The 15767-nt window shown below is 37.7% G+C and overlaps 1 protein-coding gene across 3 annotated transcripts in view; it reads right to left on the bottom strand.

Moving 5' to 3' along the window:
* grid2 (glutamate receptor, ionotropic, delta 2) overlaps positions 1-15767 on the bottom strand; it is a 437319-nt gene that overhangs the window by 186694 nt on the left and 234858 nt on the right. For all 3 annotated transcript variants that reach the window (XR_008606581.1, XM_055039675.1, XM_055039674.1), the window contains exon 3: positions 7637-7924. Coding sequence is in view for 2 of the 3 variants with exons in the window: in XM_055039674.1 (XP_054895649.1) it covers positions 7637-7924 (288 nt within the window). In the remaining variant the exon portion in view is untranslated. The remainder of the gene's footprint in view (positions 1-7636; positions 7925-15767) is intronic.

Below are 15767 nucleotides of genomic sequence, written 5' to 3'. Positions count from 1 at the left end.
CGGACCCAAGCCCAAGAAGCCTCCATGTCTGATTCTAGCGACAAGATCCCTTAGCCCTCTGCTAGTTTGCTTTATTTTTGTGATAAGTACATTAAGTCACATTCAAGAAGTTATCCATAGTTATCCATGTTTATTTAGTAAAACAAAACAACAGTTGGTGTAAAAATGGGTAAAAGTAGGATTACTATAAAATATACAGTGGGGAGTTATGAAGATCGAAAGATAAATCCATCAAATTGAAAAACCTTTTAAGATATCTGCAACCTGTTCTGTTTTGGTGTTAACGCTGCTTGTTTTGTCTTTCCCTCAGCAGCTACCTCTGGTGATCGTTACCCTTGCCTCAGGCATTTTGCTGTTCCATGGCTCACAGGCAGTGGTTCTTAAAAATAAAGATTTATCCTCAGTTGGAACGCTTGGCATTTCTCGCAAGCCCAGGTCAAAAGCATTAATTTCTCAGCTGAAATTCTGACCAAGCGTGTTTTGGAACTAAGAGCTCGGTGAGGAATTTACCGTGGTTGTGGGTATTTATCCCCATATGGGGAAAAAATGAAGTTTTAGGCCTTGAAGCATCACACATCAGTTATGTCCATTGCTTCAAATCCTCTTCACGTTAAAAATCCATCTCCTTCCACCTTTTTTCTGCTTCATTTTTTTTTCATATTTTTCCTTCTGTTCACTTCCTTTTTCCTCAAAGCCTCTTGGCTTCAAACTCCTGCAGTCCCCACAGACAGCTTAACAAACACTTGTAAAAACCCAACACTCTATTATAAAAAGCTTGGCACCTTTCAGGTGTGCATGACCTTTCATATTTCCTCAAATCATCTCCAGTTGCCCATACAATGCTCTATCCCATCAACCTGTCTTTCACACAGCTAAACTGTATAAACTTATAATTTTTCACCATTTTCTCTGCCCACTCATCCTGTAGTCAGTTTATTATGTTTTTAAGCAATATTTCTCTGGCTTTATTGCACCCAAGTTGCTCAGAGTATTGCATTATTATTTATAAAAAGCTGCAAAAATGCATTTTAGATAAATGCTTACTTAGTTCAAATAATCTGCACTATAATTAAGCATCCACTAGATCTTTGTGTACTCCTTTCTGGTTTTTAGTTCATATAGCAGCATCGCATATTAGATTAATTAAACTAGCACTTTCACCACATTTTCATTATATCAGTCATTGCTATCTTTGAATTTTGCCAATTAAAATGCCTCACAAATTAGTGAAATCATTTTTATTCAGTCCACATTACAACTCACTGACCAGTTTTTAAACACATACAGAACATTGCAAAAGTATTAATGCCAATTAATGCTCTTTGTTCAGCCTTTCCACTTAGATGATGGATGACGTCCTCAACTTTATCTCCGATCTATTTGGTGTGCTCCTTAGATCCGTGTTCAGTATGAGGGACTGCTGCAAAGTCAACAACACAAGCAAATGCCTGTTGTCGCTATAAGCTCTTACAGGAGGTGTGAACGCTACGAGTCAATGACTGTGCCATCTGCTTGGTTTTCTTAGACAGAACAAGTTTTAAACTAATGTGAAGAAATACCTGAGCTAAATGTCCTGTTTGATAACTACAATCAATTGGAATTCATGTGTGATTCAATTGAACAGATTTATCTATGCGTCAGTATATAAATAAGTCAAATTGAATTATAATTAATAATATCTTTTGTGAAATGACTGTCATTTCCAACCATAAACCTTTCTTTGGTAGAAGGAAATGATTTTAAATGTAAAACTATCACTTTCAAAAATAATTTTTAGTTCTGTAAATGCATCAGTTCTCTTCACTTCCTTTATCCGCAAACAACTTAAAAGGGGAGTAAAGAGGCATCGGTTAATCACCTGATGAATCTGCACAACTGTTGATTGAAAAAGAGAAAAAAAAAAACAAAAAAACAAACTTGTGATCCAGATTCTGTTAAACAGGTGAGTAGTTTAAATTCAATAGAATATGAAGGAACTATTAAGTTGTATTGAGGTACAATTCAATGCAATTTTATCTATATAGCACCAATTCACAACAAATGTCTCAAGGCACTTTACAAAAACAAATCATTTAAAATTATTTCCTTCCTTACTCCAGAAAGGAAATGATAACTATAAGCCAGCTCTCTTTGGGTATTCTTTCTAAAATTTCCATCAACTCCTGCATCACTCACATCTTAGCTGGTGCAGTAGTGAGTCTCTATGAGGATGAGTGGAGACAAAGAAGAGGTAAATGGACAGGCGTGCCTGTGAAGTTTTGGCAACGGGGGATTCTGTGCACCTTTGCCCTCAATCCAGCTGGCTAATGTCTGCTCCCTGGCTAACAAAATGGATGAATTGTGCCTTCTCAGTTCAATAAACTCAGACTTCCATTGATCTGCCCACAGTTTCACTGAAACTGGGCTCGGTGAACACACCCCGGAGAGTGCACTTCTAATACTGGAGTTCCAGCTGCTTTTAGCAGACTGGAGCGCAGAGCTCTCAGGGAAAAAGATAGGAGGTGGAATCTGCTTTTACATAAACAAAGGCTGCTGTATATTCTTTATAGAGTGTAAAACCCTTTTATTCACAGAAGGAGTTCTCCTCTATTTTGGCCAAATGTTTACATCCCACCACAATCCTGCACATCAGAGACTCAAAAAGCAGCTCACTGAGCTAATAAGAGATGTGGGAAAACACCTAGACTCTTGTTTTTAGGGATTTTAAGAGTGCAAACCTCTCCAATAAACTTCCTAAATACAGACAGAATGTCAAGTGTCCTATCAGCAACAAAAAACACACAGGTCCATTGTTATGGTTTAAAATCAAACCATATTGTCAACAGGGCCACTTTAAGGCATTATCTGCTTTGTCTCCTTCTGACCTACAGGTAGAAGTTTGACACTTCTAAGCCTGTTGGATAGGACTATTAGAAAGTAGACGGAGCAGTCCAGCAGAAGTTACAGATCTGCTGTAACTTAGCCGACTGGAATGTTTATGGAGCTTCAGCCAAATATTTAAATGAGTTTGCTGAATCTCGTATATCAGTTTATGTTTCACTAGACAAAGATTTTTTCCACCTAAACAACAACAATGAGCTTTTGTTCACTTCACAGCTGCGTCGGCTCAAGCAAGAGTCTTACAGCAGGAAGGATCAGGCCCTGTAAGCAAGACAGGAACAAACTGACCAAAGAGATCAGGGTAGATAAGAGAATCTAAAACAATAAGCTAGACAACAGCTTTTGAGTAGATGAGCCCACATCTGCTTGGAATGGTTTACAATTTTTACTCACTACTGGAGTTCATCCTCTTACCCTGAACAGAATCCTTGTCTGGCAGACACCTATGACAGCTTCTACTGCAGGTTTGAAAGGCAGCCGTTCACACCTCCCGCCAACCTGTTCACATCTCACTCTGTGACAAAAGCTCCCGACACACCAACCACCATGTTCTCCTTAGATCCCCTGCCTAGATACAAGACCTCAGAGGAGCATGTTAATTTCCTCTTTTGAAGCCCATCCATGTTTCCTCCTCATCCCTCAGAGCCTGTATTGACCAACTAGCCCTAGAAATCTGAGTGAAGACAAGTATCTGAAGCCCTGTGAAGTTTCCTCCTGCTTCATCTTGGTCCCCAATAAATGCACCATCACAGGGTTAAAGGACTCCACGTCTGTCACAGTGACAGACCAGGCCCCTTGCAGTCTGCTTTCTGGCAATTGATGCTCTCAACTTGAGTCTACGCGTTATTCAACTACGCAGGGACATGCACAAGGATCCTGCCACGAGGCAAGACAACTGCCTGCCTCACCTCGAATCTGTTCTCTGTCGTTTATGATCGCTCTTCAGCACACGAAACACGTTGCACACACAGTTGGTGACATAAAAAACTGTACATTATATATATAACCTAAATTATGGAAAATCAGTTCATATATTAAATGTTTTTAAACATTTTATTGGCGACGTACAGACAGGAGGAGCATGCTCTCATCAAGTTTCAGCCAGTGCATTTAGCGAGAGGTTGTGCAATCCCAGGTGAGGCTCAGCTCTTTGCTGCCTTACCGGCTTCTCTTCAAAGCATTTGAATGGAAAAAATGCAAAGATTCAGCAATTTTGAGGGTGAAATAAGCAAAATCGGGATAATAAATATAGTACAAACCACAGGGTGAATATAGCAATATAAATTATTTTATCATTACCTATTATTTTCATAATGACAGGAATACTTACCTCCCCTGATCGCACGTCCCTGCCAGAACAATGTACTATCTACTATGAATTAAGTGAGATTAAGACCTCATTTGCACGGGGATGTCACAACTTAATGTTTTGCTTACATATTTAATGAATGAACTTGTGCTAAAATATATTTAATTGCTGATTATAATCTAACACACCCACATAGCTTTCATGTAATGGTTAATAGGCCAAATAAAGTTAGATTTGAAAGTTTCTAAATATTTTTAACACGTTAGCTTAAAAAAAATAATTGCACTTGTTCTTTATGTATTTTGACATTTAAACACAGGAACAATTCTTATTATGATGCATTTTAATTTGATGTTTTTATCACCTAAATTCTTTTTCTACTTTGCCTCAGGCCCTTCATGCTATTGATAAAAAAACTAAATAGTAAAGGAAACCTGAAAACAGGGTTAGTATAACACTAAATGGAACACCATTTCCTCTGTCAGATGGGATTATGGGCAAGGTCACACAGCAGGTTGTTTGGAAAAAGAAAATAAAAAACACTGAAAAACAAAAAACAGCAAAAAAGTGAAACACAGGAGAGACAAGAAAAAAGAAGCAGGGATAAACTGTGAGAGTCGTGAAAAAGATGGGGTAGGTTGAAAACATGTGTTCTCAATGTCCGGGACGCACCAGTAGAGCTGAAAATAAGGAGCGGGACAGTTGCACTGTAGCTTCATTTGAGAAGACACACTCGACCGTCTGTTCTCTAAAGAACTCCTTGTACAGAGACAAGGCCTTCTGGGAACATTGCTATCATCTTAAAAGACCCTCTCTTTCTTTGACTCCATTTCAAATTCTGGTTCTCTCACTTTCTCTCTCTCTCTCTGGTGCTCTCAATTCTCTTCTCCCTCCTTGAGCCGAGGGTGAGGTCATTAGGGAGAAATGGTGATATCTTTAAAGGGCCTTCTGTGGCTGAAAGAACACCATTGGCAAAACCCACTGGATCCAAGTGATGAATCAGTGGTCACAGAGCACAGAGGGGATATAGGAATTTAAGTGTGGTTACAAACGTGCGTGTGCATTCATGTATATGTGTCTATGTCTATTGTGCAGATATTAAGACTAAGCGACAACACATGGGGCAAATTTGGGATTTAAAAGCGGTTACTAAAGGCTCTCTGGAGACTGACAAAAGGTGTTCCTAATTTTACACTTGATTAGCTGAAGTAAAGGTCAGAGTGAAAATCCTTTACTGAGAGGCTTAAATATATGTTGGTGATTCAAATGTAATTCTAAAGAACTTAACCTTATGGTGCATAATGGAGTGTGCTAACTTTGGTCCAAAAGAAATACAATTATGTACTGAAAGCCTCTGCAGACTACAGAACGTATAAGGTCAGATCATTGCATAAGTATTCATGCCCTGTTCATCTTTTTCATAATATCATGTTGTAACTAAAACTACCTGGACCTAAAACCAATTGAGAATATAAAAAAAGGTGGCAAAAGATGGAAAGGTGTGTCACTTGAGGTTCTCGATTCACAGTTAAAATGTTTTAAAATCTGTAAAGTGTTAGTCTGGAGAAAGCATTGCTAAACAAATCCAGATCCCTTTGGAGATCAATGCATACAATTGTGTTAATTGAGTTAAGTCAGTAGAATGGTGCTCCATTATGGTAAAGGGAAAATCCATAATGGATATAATCCAAAATACTTGAGAATCAGATAGAAGTTCACCTTAAAGCAGACAATGTCTCTAAACACACACTGCCAGAGAAGTATATGTTTAGATCAAGGCAAGTTTAGATATGTAGAACCATTGATGTACAAGGTAATCCTAAGAGCTTTACATGATGTAACAGGGAAGACATAAAGAAAACAAAGCACAAGCATAAAAGTATTACCAAAAGGAAAAAGATGTTAAAATACAGATATTAAAGGCACAAAAGAAACTAATGTTTCAAATAGTTCATTAGTCAGATTGTTTGAGAAAAATCTGCAGTGAATGAAAATATTTTTGTCTTGATCTTAGGGAACCAACAGTTTTGCAGGCAGTTTGTTCCTGAGCAGAGTAGAGAAACTAAATGTTTCTTGATTTCGTTTTGCTCTGGTTCTGGGAATGTTGAGAAAAACAGGTCTATGAAAACCTATGGTTTCTACATAGTTTGTGTTTGGACCAGCAACTCAAAAACCAAAAGCCAAGACCGTTTTGTGTTTTTCTTTGACAAATAGCGTGTCACTGTAGTGTTAGAAACTTTTATCATATGATCCATGTTCCTGGTGTTGATCAGAACTCTGACAAGAGCTTTTAGTATTATCTGCTGATTGATATTTTATTTGTTTTTAAAAAGATCTCTAAAGACATTGTTATAGCAATCCAATATACTAAGATAAAAGCATTCAGCATTTTTTGTGTCGTGTTTTGACAGGACACATTTTGATCATGTACTTTAGAAGATAGTAAGCCTATTACACTTTGTGTCCCTGATAAATTAAGATCTATGTCCAAAAATACACTCAGCTTCCTTGCATGCTCTGTGTTCTGTGAGTCTGGTTAAGCACTGATTTTCTTCAGATTAGAAACATTGGTTTCTTTCAAAAAATAAGTGTGCTGTTAGAATAGCCCAATGAATAGAAAATCTGCAAAAAGACTTAGAATTTTAAAAACAATAACTTGGCAATCATTTCAGATATCACAGGTTTGTAAAGCTGAGAACGACCTGATCCTGAAGACTTTAAAATACAAATGCAGTAAAATGTGTTTTTTGAAAGTGCTGACTCTTTGGGGGTGAATTTATGTCACTTAAGTTTTGAAGATGCTAAGATTTTTATTTATAAACATTTTAACTATGACTGCTTTTATTCAAATTCTAAACTTGCCTTGATCCAACTGTGGGGACCAATTTCAGAAAGTACACAATAAACTGGACAGATAGATAAACAACATCCTGACACACCAATAGGCTTTGAACAGGCATCCACACTAATAAAGGCAAAATTATACTGTGCAGTGTGACGCTTTCGACTAGCACTAGGACACATTATAAATGAGACATAGGCTGTTTGTAGCCTAATGTTAAGGTTAATGGCCTGGAAAAACAGAAATCATACATAGAGCAGGCAAACTGGCATGAAACTGAAATAGAAATATATATACATTTTTATTGTGAGTAAATATGTTCATATGATGGTACCAAATCCACGTCTATATGCGTGTTTTGGAGAGAGCAAGGTTTTAGACTTCACTATATTGTTAATAATTTATAATAATCCTTCCCTGCAGGGAGGTCACTGATACCATTACAGCAAATGAAAAAAATAAGTCACATAACCCCACCTCTCTAAATGAGAACAATTATGTTGTGCTCTGGTAATCATTAGCCTTACATTATGTAGTCTCTTATTGTTGTGGAGGGAAGAGTTAGCAATGAAAGACAGATGGATGAGAAAAGTTAATTGACTCACCAAAATCGGAATCATAGAAGAGGACGAACTTCTGCCAGCTGTATTCAGACACCACCTGCATGATAACTTCGTTGAGGAACACAGGTGGGCGAACCATAAGGGTGTAGTCGTCAGATCCAGGAATACGACTGGTGGGTGGACATGTCGAGCGCGGCGTTCCCACTGGAGAGCGCTGGATATAGAGATGGGGTATATGCATGGCATCGGCCAGTGTTTGAAGGCTACCTGCTGACATGCAGCCAATAGAGCTGACCAGAGCCAGGATCCCACGGTTCATCAGCTCACAAGCTAGATGGAGACGAAAGGAGAAAATGAAAGGAGAAAACAAGAGAAGACTTGGTTACTTTATATTCTACTGTTACATATTTTATAGCACAAATTGTCATGTTTATTATTTATTTATGGTAATACAGTATGTTTTCCTTCTGTAGTTTATCACATTGTAGCAGCCACTTGAGGAGGCAGGAAAAGCCCAGCACATAGTTTTAAGATGTTTCCACAAAGACTGAACATGTGATTTAAAGCCGTAGGTGGTCATAATCTATTCAACCGGCTCCAGGTAAACAAAAGATGTTTGTGGTCTAGCTCATTCTAGATTGAGTTGCTCTTACTCTGAGATGATAGACTCAAGAGGACAAGTCTGTACTCTGAGGATACTCTGAGTTCAGACTCGGAGTCTGTAGTCAGAGTACAGACAATGGACTCAGGACTTCAGACTGGTGCCAGCAAACCACCTCCTGTTCAATGCGGAGAAAACAAAGGAGCTGGTGGTGGATTTGTGCAGAGGTAGACCCCCCACAGTCTATTTCTTTAAAAGTAAAACCAATCCACTCAAGAGTAGCAACAATATTACTCAAAAGAAAAAAAGTACAGAGCAGTAAAACTTCTAGTCACCACGTTTCCCAAAAAAGTTACTCAAGTATGTAACCATTACAGAACAATCCACCTTTGAACATCAATAAAATTAGTAGCCTGTTCTTGTTAACAAGCTTAACGTGATATACTGGTGTCACCTAGTCATCGATTACCAAAGTTCTTGTCTTTTTGCTGGTTTGCTGCCATAATGCTAACAAACACCAGCATGCAGCAGCTCTTCTCTGCACAGGTGTTAAAATCTGTGGGGCCGCGCAAGCATCTAAGTGCTTTCGTTGCGTTTAAAGGCAGCTCGGAAAACACGTCATCACATGTCAGTGGATTGAACTGCTGTAACGGCTGAAAAAAGTGCTGGAGAGAGAGTGGGCATATATAGTGCTGTATGTGTATCAAATCGAAATAGGAATAGTAGTTAGCCACTTAGAGGCAAAATATAATGATGAAAAAGCAAATTTTAAAACAAAATTAGTTGTTTCAGATGTTCATTGTCAATAACAGTAAAGCAGTTTCTGAAGCTATTTTATCAGTGGAGACATGGACATGTTGAAAATAAAGGTATTTGGTACATGGGAAACCAAATACTACAATAGAATACTCTTTTAACCTCTCACTATGACCGCAAATTATGATTTAAAGAGTTAAGGTATTGTGTCTTCTTGCTGGGCTTTATCATTAATTTTTCAGTTGTTTGTGCTCTACTTACTGAAGCTTTCTCATCTGAGAGACAATGTGTGCCAACCTTTCCTCCCCCCTGGGCTTCCGGTGCTATCAGAACACCTCTACCGCCTACCAACTCCCCTGTTATCTCTCTTCTTGTCAAAAAGAACCCCTCTGAGTGCATACCTTTCAGTTCCAATCATTTCATGGTCATTTTCATTTTAATTGCCCCACAGCACCACAGAATGCTCTGCATTGTCCTCAGTCTGGAGTCACACATCTTCTCTTCTTCTTAACACACTTTCTTCACAATTATTTCCATCACCACCCTCAACTCTTATGTTAGGATCCTTACTAAGAAACATTATTTTCCCTCGTGTTATTCTCTTGACAACACCAATATCTACTTATTTAGTTGCTCATTTCTTCTGATTTACACCCACTCTTACTTTTCTTTGTCCTCAGTACAAAACTTCTAACAACCCGACCTCCCACATTCTGTCCTGATGTCCTTGTGCCTGCTTTTCATCCCTCATCCATCTTGATCTGTATTTCACTTCCACTCCCATATTGCTCTTGACTGTGTCCTTCACTTTTAAAAGTGTTACTTTACCTTCCATTGGAATAAAATCTCATCACAGTGCCACTAGATAATACAAAACAAAAGAAAACAAAAAAAGAGCAGTAGAAGATATCTTATAAAATGTGAGTAGAAAACACCTTGATTTGTACCCTGGGCAGCCCCAATGTATATTAGCACATTAAAATACACAATAAACACTGTTTAATGCCACTGGGAGCATTCTGTTGACAGTGCAGAAATCGAACCAAAAGAAAGAAACAGAACAAAAAGGAAAAAAAAAAAAGTATCTCAAAGAAAGCGCTGAGGGAAACACATTTATGGTGCTGAGAAAGGCAGAAAGAAACATTGTATGTGTGCATATATCTGTGAAAGCACGAGAGCGACTAAATATAACAACTCCTGTAGATGTTTGCACAAAAGCTGTATATCTAAAATCTCAAGTTAGTTTGTGAATACTTTTCAAATTGTTAAGCTGTGTTTCATTTATGTCCTTAGCAAGTGCAGAAAAGCCTTTCCTGACAAAAAATCTGTACAAGTACTCAATGTATCAGTGTTATGTAACACATTAAAGTGAGCGCATTGATGAGCAGGATTCACTGTTTCTGAGAGAACTGAACTCAATAACGCTGTTTCTTTCATAACGTACATGAACTGAATAAAATTGTCACTGGCATCATTCCACAGCTCTCTGTTTAGAGGGAAACTAAAGATATAACCTTTTCATTTTCAGGCAAACTTTTACTACTTAATTCAGAAAAGATTTGCAACATTTTCTTCAACAGGGAACAGCTTGGTGACATTTGACCATTTTCCTAACATATAATACATCATGGCGACTGACTGCTACTTAAGGACCCAAAGCCTGGACCCTTAGGACTATGGGATGAATTTAGCTTAGATTTGGTTTAGCGTTAAGACTACAAAAATGAATGGAAGAAATGGGAGCCAATGCACAGTCCTTGTGAAGATGGAAAGGCACAATATATGTTCATGTATGCTTGCACATGCAACGTTCAGGCTCTTTTCTTGCTCACTATTTCTCTCAGTGGAAACAAGTTAATGATAGTTGTGGCTCTTAAATAGATCTAAATAAGACAGCAAAGCACAGATTGTGAATGGGACACAATTTTTGCAGTCGATATGCTAAATGTTCGGTTGTCACTCCAACAGGTTTTTAGTGAAAGCTGGCTAATTTGGAATCAATGTCTTTAAATAAATGAACACAAATCATTGTGCTTATAATAGCCCAAATATTGTAAGAAACTATTTTTCATGAGTCTAAGCTCAACAATGTCAGTTCAGTCATCCATATCCCTGGACATTGATGTTGAAGATTAATGAGTCTAAGTGAAAGCAGTTTTAATCTAACTGGCCATTCCATAAGTCCACATTTTTAAGAATTAATTAAAGTGTAATGATACATGATTAAAAATCACTAAGTCATAGCATATTTCTTAGTCATAGTGCTTATTCTGAAAATCAATGGCTGTAGGATTCATTTTCTGTCCAGGAGTAACTTAATAATTAAGCCATACATGCCTTTGGGGATCTAGGAGAGGAAAATTGCGCCTGTGGATTTACATTAGGTATGAATTGCTGTTCCGTGTGTGAGTCTGCATTCCTCTATATGCTGCTGGCATAGTCAAAGGTGACTATGCCAGCATAGTCAAAGGTGACTATGCCAGCCGCCGTTGATGACTTATCCAGACTCCACTTCCACATTACAGTGGTCATGGTAACTAATACTTTAGCTTTACTGGCCTAGTCTAGCTATAGTGAATTAGCTTAGCATTATCAAGACTTTGGCTAATAGAAGGCTTTGCTAATCCGCTATTTATTAGGGCACTTTGGAGAATTAGTGCCCTCATCCCTTCTACATCACACACTCTTTAGTCTGTGGGGGGCTTCTAAGCACTCAGCTCATTAATACTCCTTGCTAATGACTTAAAGGACCCATTGCATTAACACAGGCCAACTTTACATCACTCTGATGTAGAGAACAGTTTAATGAGAGTAAAAATTAGTAAGAGCAAAATGAGAGGGCAGTAAGTTTGAAAAATTTGATTGTTCTTAAGAGGAAAAAAAAAGACTTTATAAAGTGCAAATACTGAAAGAATAGATACAAAAATCCACAATAGTCCTCTCACCCATTTTGTGTTGCAAGATATCGTACACAGATTCTCAATGTCAAACAAAAATCACAGCTGTGAACAGTAACTGCACTTGAAGCACAAAGCAACTATGGAAGTTCAGGCAGATATTTGTGTAGGAGTGCAAACAATGTGGAAATTTAGCGGTTTGAAATCTTTCACCTGTCATCTGACTCAGCTAACCTCCAGTAACGCAAAGCACACTGCAAGCCCCCACACAAACACATTATCTCCCTCAATGCTGTACAGATGGATTCTAAATCTTTGCACGGTAAGTCCCAGTGATTAAGTAAAGATTTGTCAAATGGTCATGTCGAGGTATTCATTAAAGAATGCGAGTCATTCAGGTCAACATGTACACATCAGCATGCTTACACTGTTGGCCTATTGGACTCTTAACAAGATTCATATAATTTGTAAATTTAATTGTTATTAGTGTATCAATTTCTACAATAGGTTCTGTTCCTACTTTTTTAAGACATGTCCCACACCAAAGCAGTAAGTTGGAAACTCAGACATCGTGCTTGCACATTTTCAAAAGTAAAAACCAGGAAGTCATGCTATTTTAACATGTTTTGTATGTGAGCATGTATTGTACATTGGTCTTCTGCAACCAAGCATGCTATTGGGACCCTTCTCCTGCTTGTCATTCTTTCAGAGTAAATGAACTGCAAGCACTTCACTCGCATTCGGGTGTGACTGACATTTTTTATGCTTCTCTCCCAGCAGTTCTCTTCCCTCCACTCACTGACACCCGCCATGCACTCTTTATCACACTGAGACATTGTCCTACGGTTTCTCTGGCCTGGTGACCTACCGTGGAAATTTGAGGGAAGGGAGCTGGACTTGAAGCAAGTAAATCAATACCTGAGGAAACCATTAACAAAAGCGTGTGTTCATAGCCCTAGAACATCTCTGAAGTTAACTATAGTGAGAAACTGAAAATATTTCCACACACATCAAAGAAATATTTTGTCTTTTAAACTTTATGATTTCACATATTTCATGCACGACCTATAACAGGTTTCGCAAAGGAGGCTAGATAATCAAAAATATAAACTTCAAGTATTGAGGAACAGTGACACGTATGTGTCATAAAAGGATTATAATAAAAAGGACTATATTAATTGTTTTCAAAGTCCTAAATAGGTAGAAATTTACCAAAATCTTTAAATTAGTTGATACCTAGTCATGCAGGCACTGTTGTTTTGCAGCAATACAATGCCACAAACAGCAGCCTATGAATTGTCTTATTTTAAAGTGCTTCAGTCAGCCATACCTGCTCAAGAGAGGATCTGAAAACACATGAATGAGTGCAACAGGTCAAGGCTACTGACAATGAAAAACCAAGATCAGAAAAAGTCGTCCATAAAGCCTACTCTGCAAAAACGGACATGAAAAGGACAAACCACCTAAAAGCTACATAAATGAATTCTCCTCCATTTGTTTCTCACATCCAACAGATTGACATGCTTTGCAATGGCTTCGACACATCATCCAGGGCTGACCTAAGGTTGTGTGAGTCTGGAAATGCCCCATGTTGATAGCATAGCAGTAAACAGCGTTCCTTGCGAGCAGCATTACTAATTCTTCCATTTGATATTTTTAAAAACATTTTGCTCTTCAAGAAAACTAGTTTTCAGTGTCTAACAATGACACATCTTATGAAAATAACCATGCATGAAGGAGGATGATGATGTGATCGGCTGTGATGATGACAATTGTCTGTGTATGTGGTGTCTTCAGTGCATAACAGTTCTTTTTTCTTGAACATTTTGTAAGTGTAAGCATCATTAACAGCAAAATAAATATAAGATTAAGGCCTGAGTATTTACTGAAATGTGCCATCTACTGCCTCATCCTTCTGGACCACCTGTTATGTGTGATGTTTCATAAATAATTGGAATGTAAATTGGAGCAAGTGCTGTATTTTTCAGTTTCTGAAAAATTCAATTGCGCCTCATTTTCATTTGGTTTAAGTCATATTCAACAAACTGAGTGGATTATCAACATCGTACCATCACACTTCAAGCAGAAAAATATGACCAGCCTGAGAACACTCAAGTAACAAGTTACCAAAATCCTACTATAGCCAGGACTGTATATCCATCCATGCTTAAGATTTTATCTCCATGTCTAACGACTAACGCTGTTGGGTGAGAGTGAGGATGACCTACTTGTGTCTGTGAATTGTTTTGTGTATTGCTCCAGATCCACAGATTCAATCTGCTGCTACGCTCTGTGACATACACAGCTAAGCATCGAACGGCAGCATGAGATGCTTACTCATACCGCTGGCGGGCTGAAAATACGCCCTACTCTATAAATGCCTCACTGTGTGTCTGTGTGGATTTGTTGACTGCTGTTTGCTGAAATACAATGCTTGAGGGAACTAACTCTTGAATTAATTCGGTCAGGGACACAGAATATGTTAAAGTGTGGCCTTTTCGACTTGGTTTTCAAGAAATTTATCAACGTCACTCTATGATTGCTGACTATTCTATTTGATTAAAAATACAAGACCAGTGATTTCTTGCAAATATAATCTGTTTCTAATCCTCTACTGCCATTTGGTTCCATTCCTTCTGCAACCCTCTCACTACCATTTAGTGGGCAAATTAGAAACTAAGAAGTGGGCCACATTTAACAACTTTTTTGCTTTTTTTGTCTATTTTGTTAGAGGAGACAGGAGAGATAAATACACCCTCTCCTGTCATTTAAAGAATCGTTACCTCCCATTAGGCCTTTATTTGGTAAACTCAATTATTCATGAAAATTCTTCCAGGTACTGAATCCATTTTTAACAGAGCTACCAGAAGAACACCCCAGCACATTGTAAGTTTCTTTCTTTTTTTATTGTTATTTATTGGAAATATCTTAGTTATGTTTCTTTTATAGACAGCTTTTAATTTCATCCTTATAATTTTTGTGTGCACCTTCTCTGTGCTACATTATTCACTTAAATATGAGACATCTCTACTTCATAAGTGACTATTGTTAAGTGCAGAATTTTACTGCACTCAAAATAGAGCTTCTACTTTTATCATCCTGCTCTCTATTAGCATTTTCCTTTTCAATACTCGCTAATCCCTTTTTCTTTCACCTTCGACCTTTTAGCTGGTCTCAACTTGTCCCTTAACTGTGTCTAAAATTGGTGCATTTAATGTAGAACAGTTAATTTTTTCCCCTTCATTAATCTATCCTTTTATTCATCTGCCCATCAACTCAATTATGTGTTAAATCAAATTAAATCATATCTTGTTCAGTTCGCCTCTCCCATTAAAGCCCCTTACCCCACCTTGAGGTCGCTGCTTCACTGCTTCTTAACATTCTGCTCCTCTCTCCAGAAAACTGCCAGCCATACTACAGTCCTTGTTTTCTGTATCCTTTGAATTAAAATGGAGCACTCTATAATTATAATTCAAAAATTGATCACAAGGCATGAGGTCAATATTTTCAAAATAGATATAATATCAAATAATTCATCTGGTTTCTTTGGCCATTTTTAAAAGTGCTTCTTAGTTTTTTTTTCTTTAAGAAAATGGTAGAGCGGGCCGCACATGTACAGAGTCGGCCTGGTTTCAACTCCTGACATCTTTTCTCCTTTCTTCTCTGCCCATTTCCTATTTGGTGATTGTTAAACACCTCCAGTACCAAAAACAAATAAATAAAATGGACAACAGTTTGAAGTGATCAAATAGTTATCTATCTACAAGATATTAATCATTTTCATTCACAATTTCAACTTTGGGATTCAAAGTAGATTTTTCTTTCAAAGTATTTCTTTTTATGTTTTATTAGCCTATTTTGTTCCAATCTAAGTTTTATAACAGAAATTTATTAATTTCTTGGCTGAAAACCAACAGAA

The sequence above is a fragment of the Poeciliopsis prolifica genome, unplaced genomic scaffold (genome assembly GCF_027474105.1).
Source record: "Poeciliopsis prolifica strain line A6 unplaced genomic scaffold, Auburn_PproV2 SCAFFOLD014, whole genome shotgun sequence".
NCBI lineage: Eukaryota > Metazoa > Chordata > Actinopteri > Cyprinodontiformes > Poeciliidae > Poeciliopsis > Poeciliopsis prolifica.
Note: the sequence above shows the minus strand (reverse complement) of the source record. Positions and strands in the feature narration are given on the sequence as shown.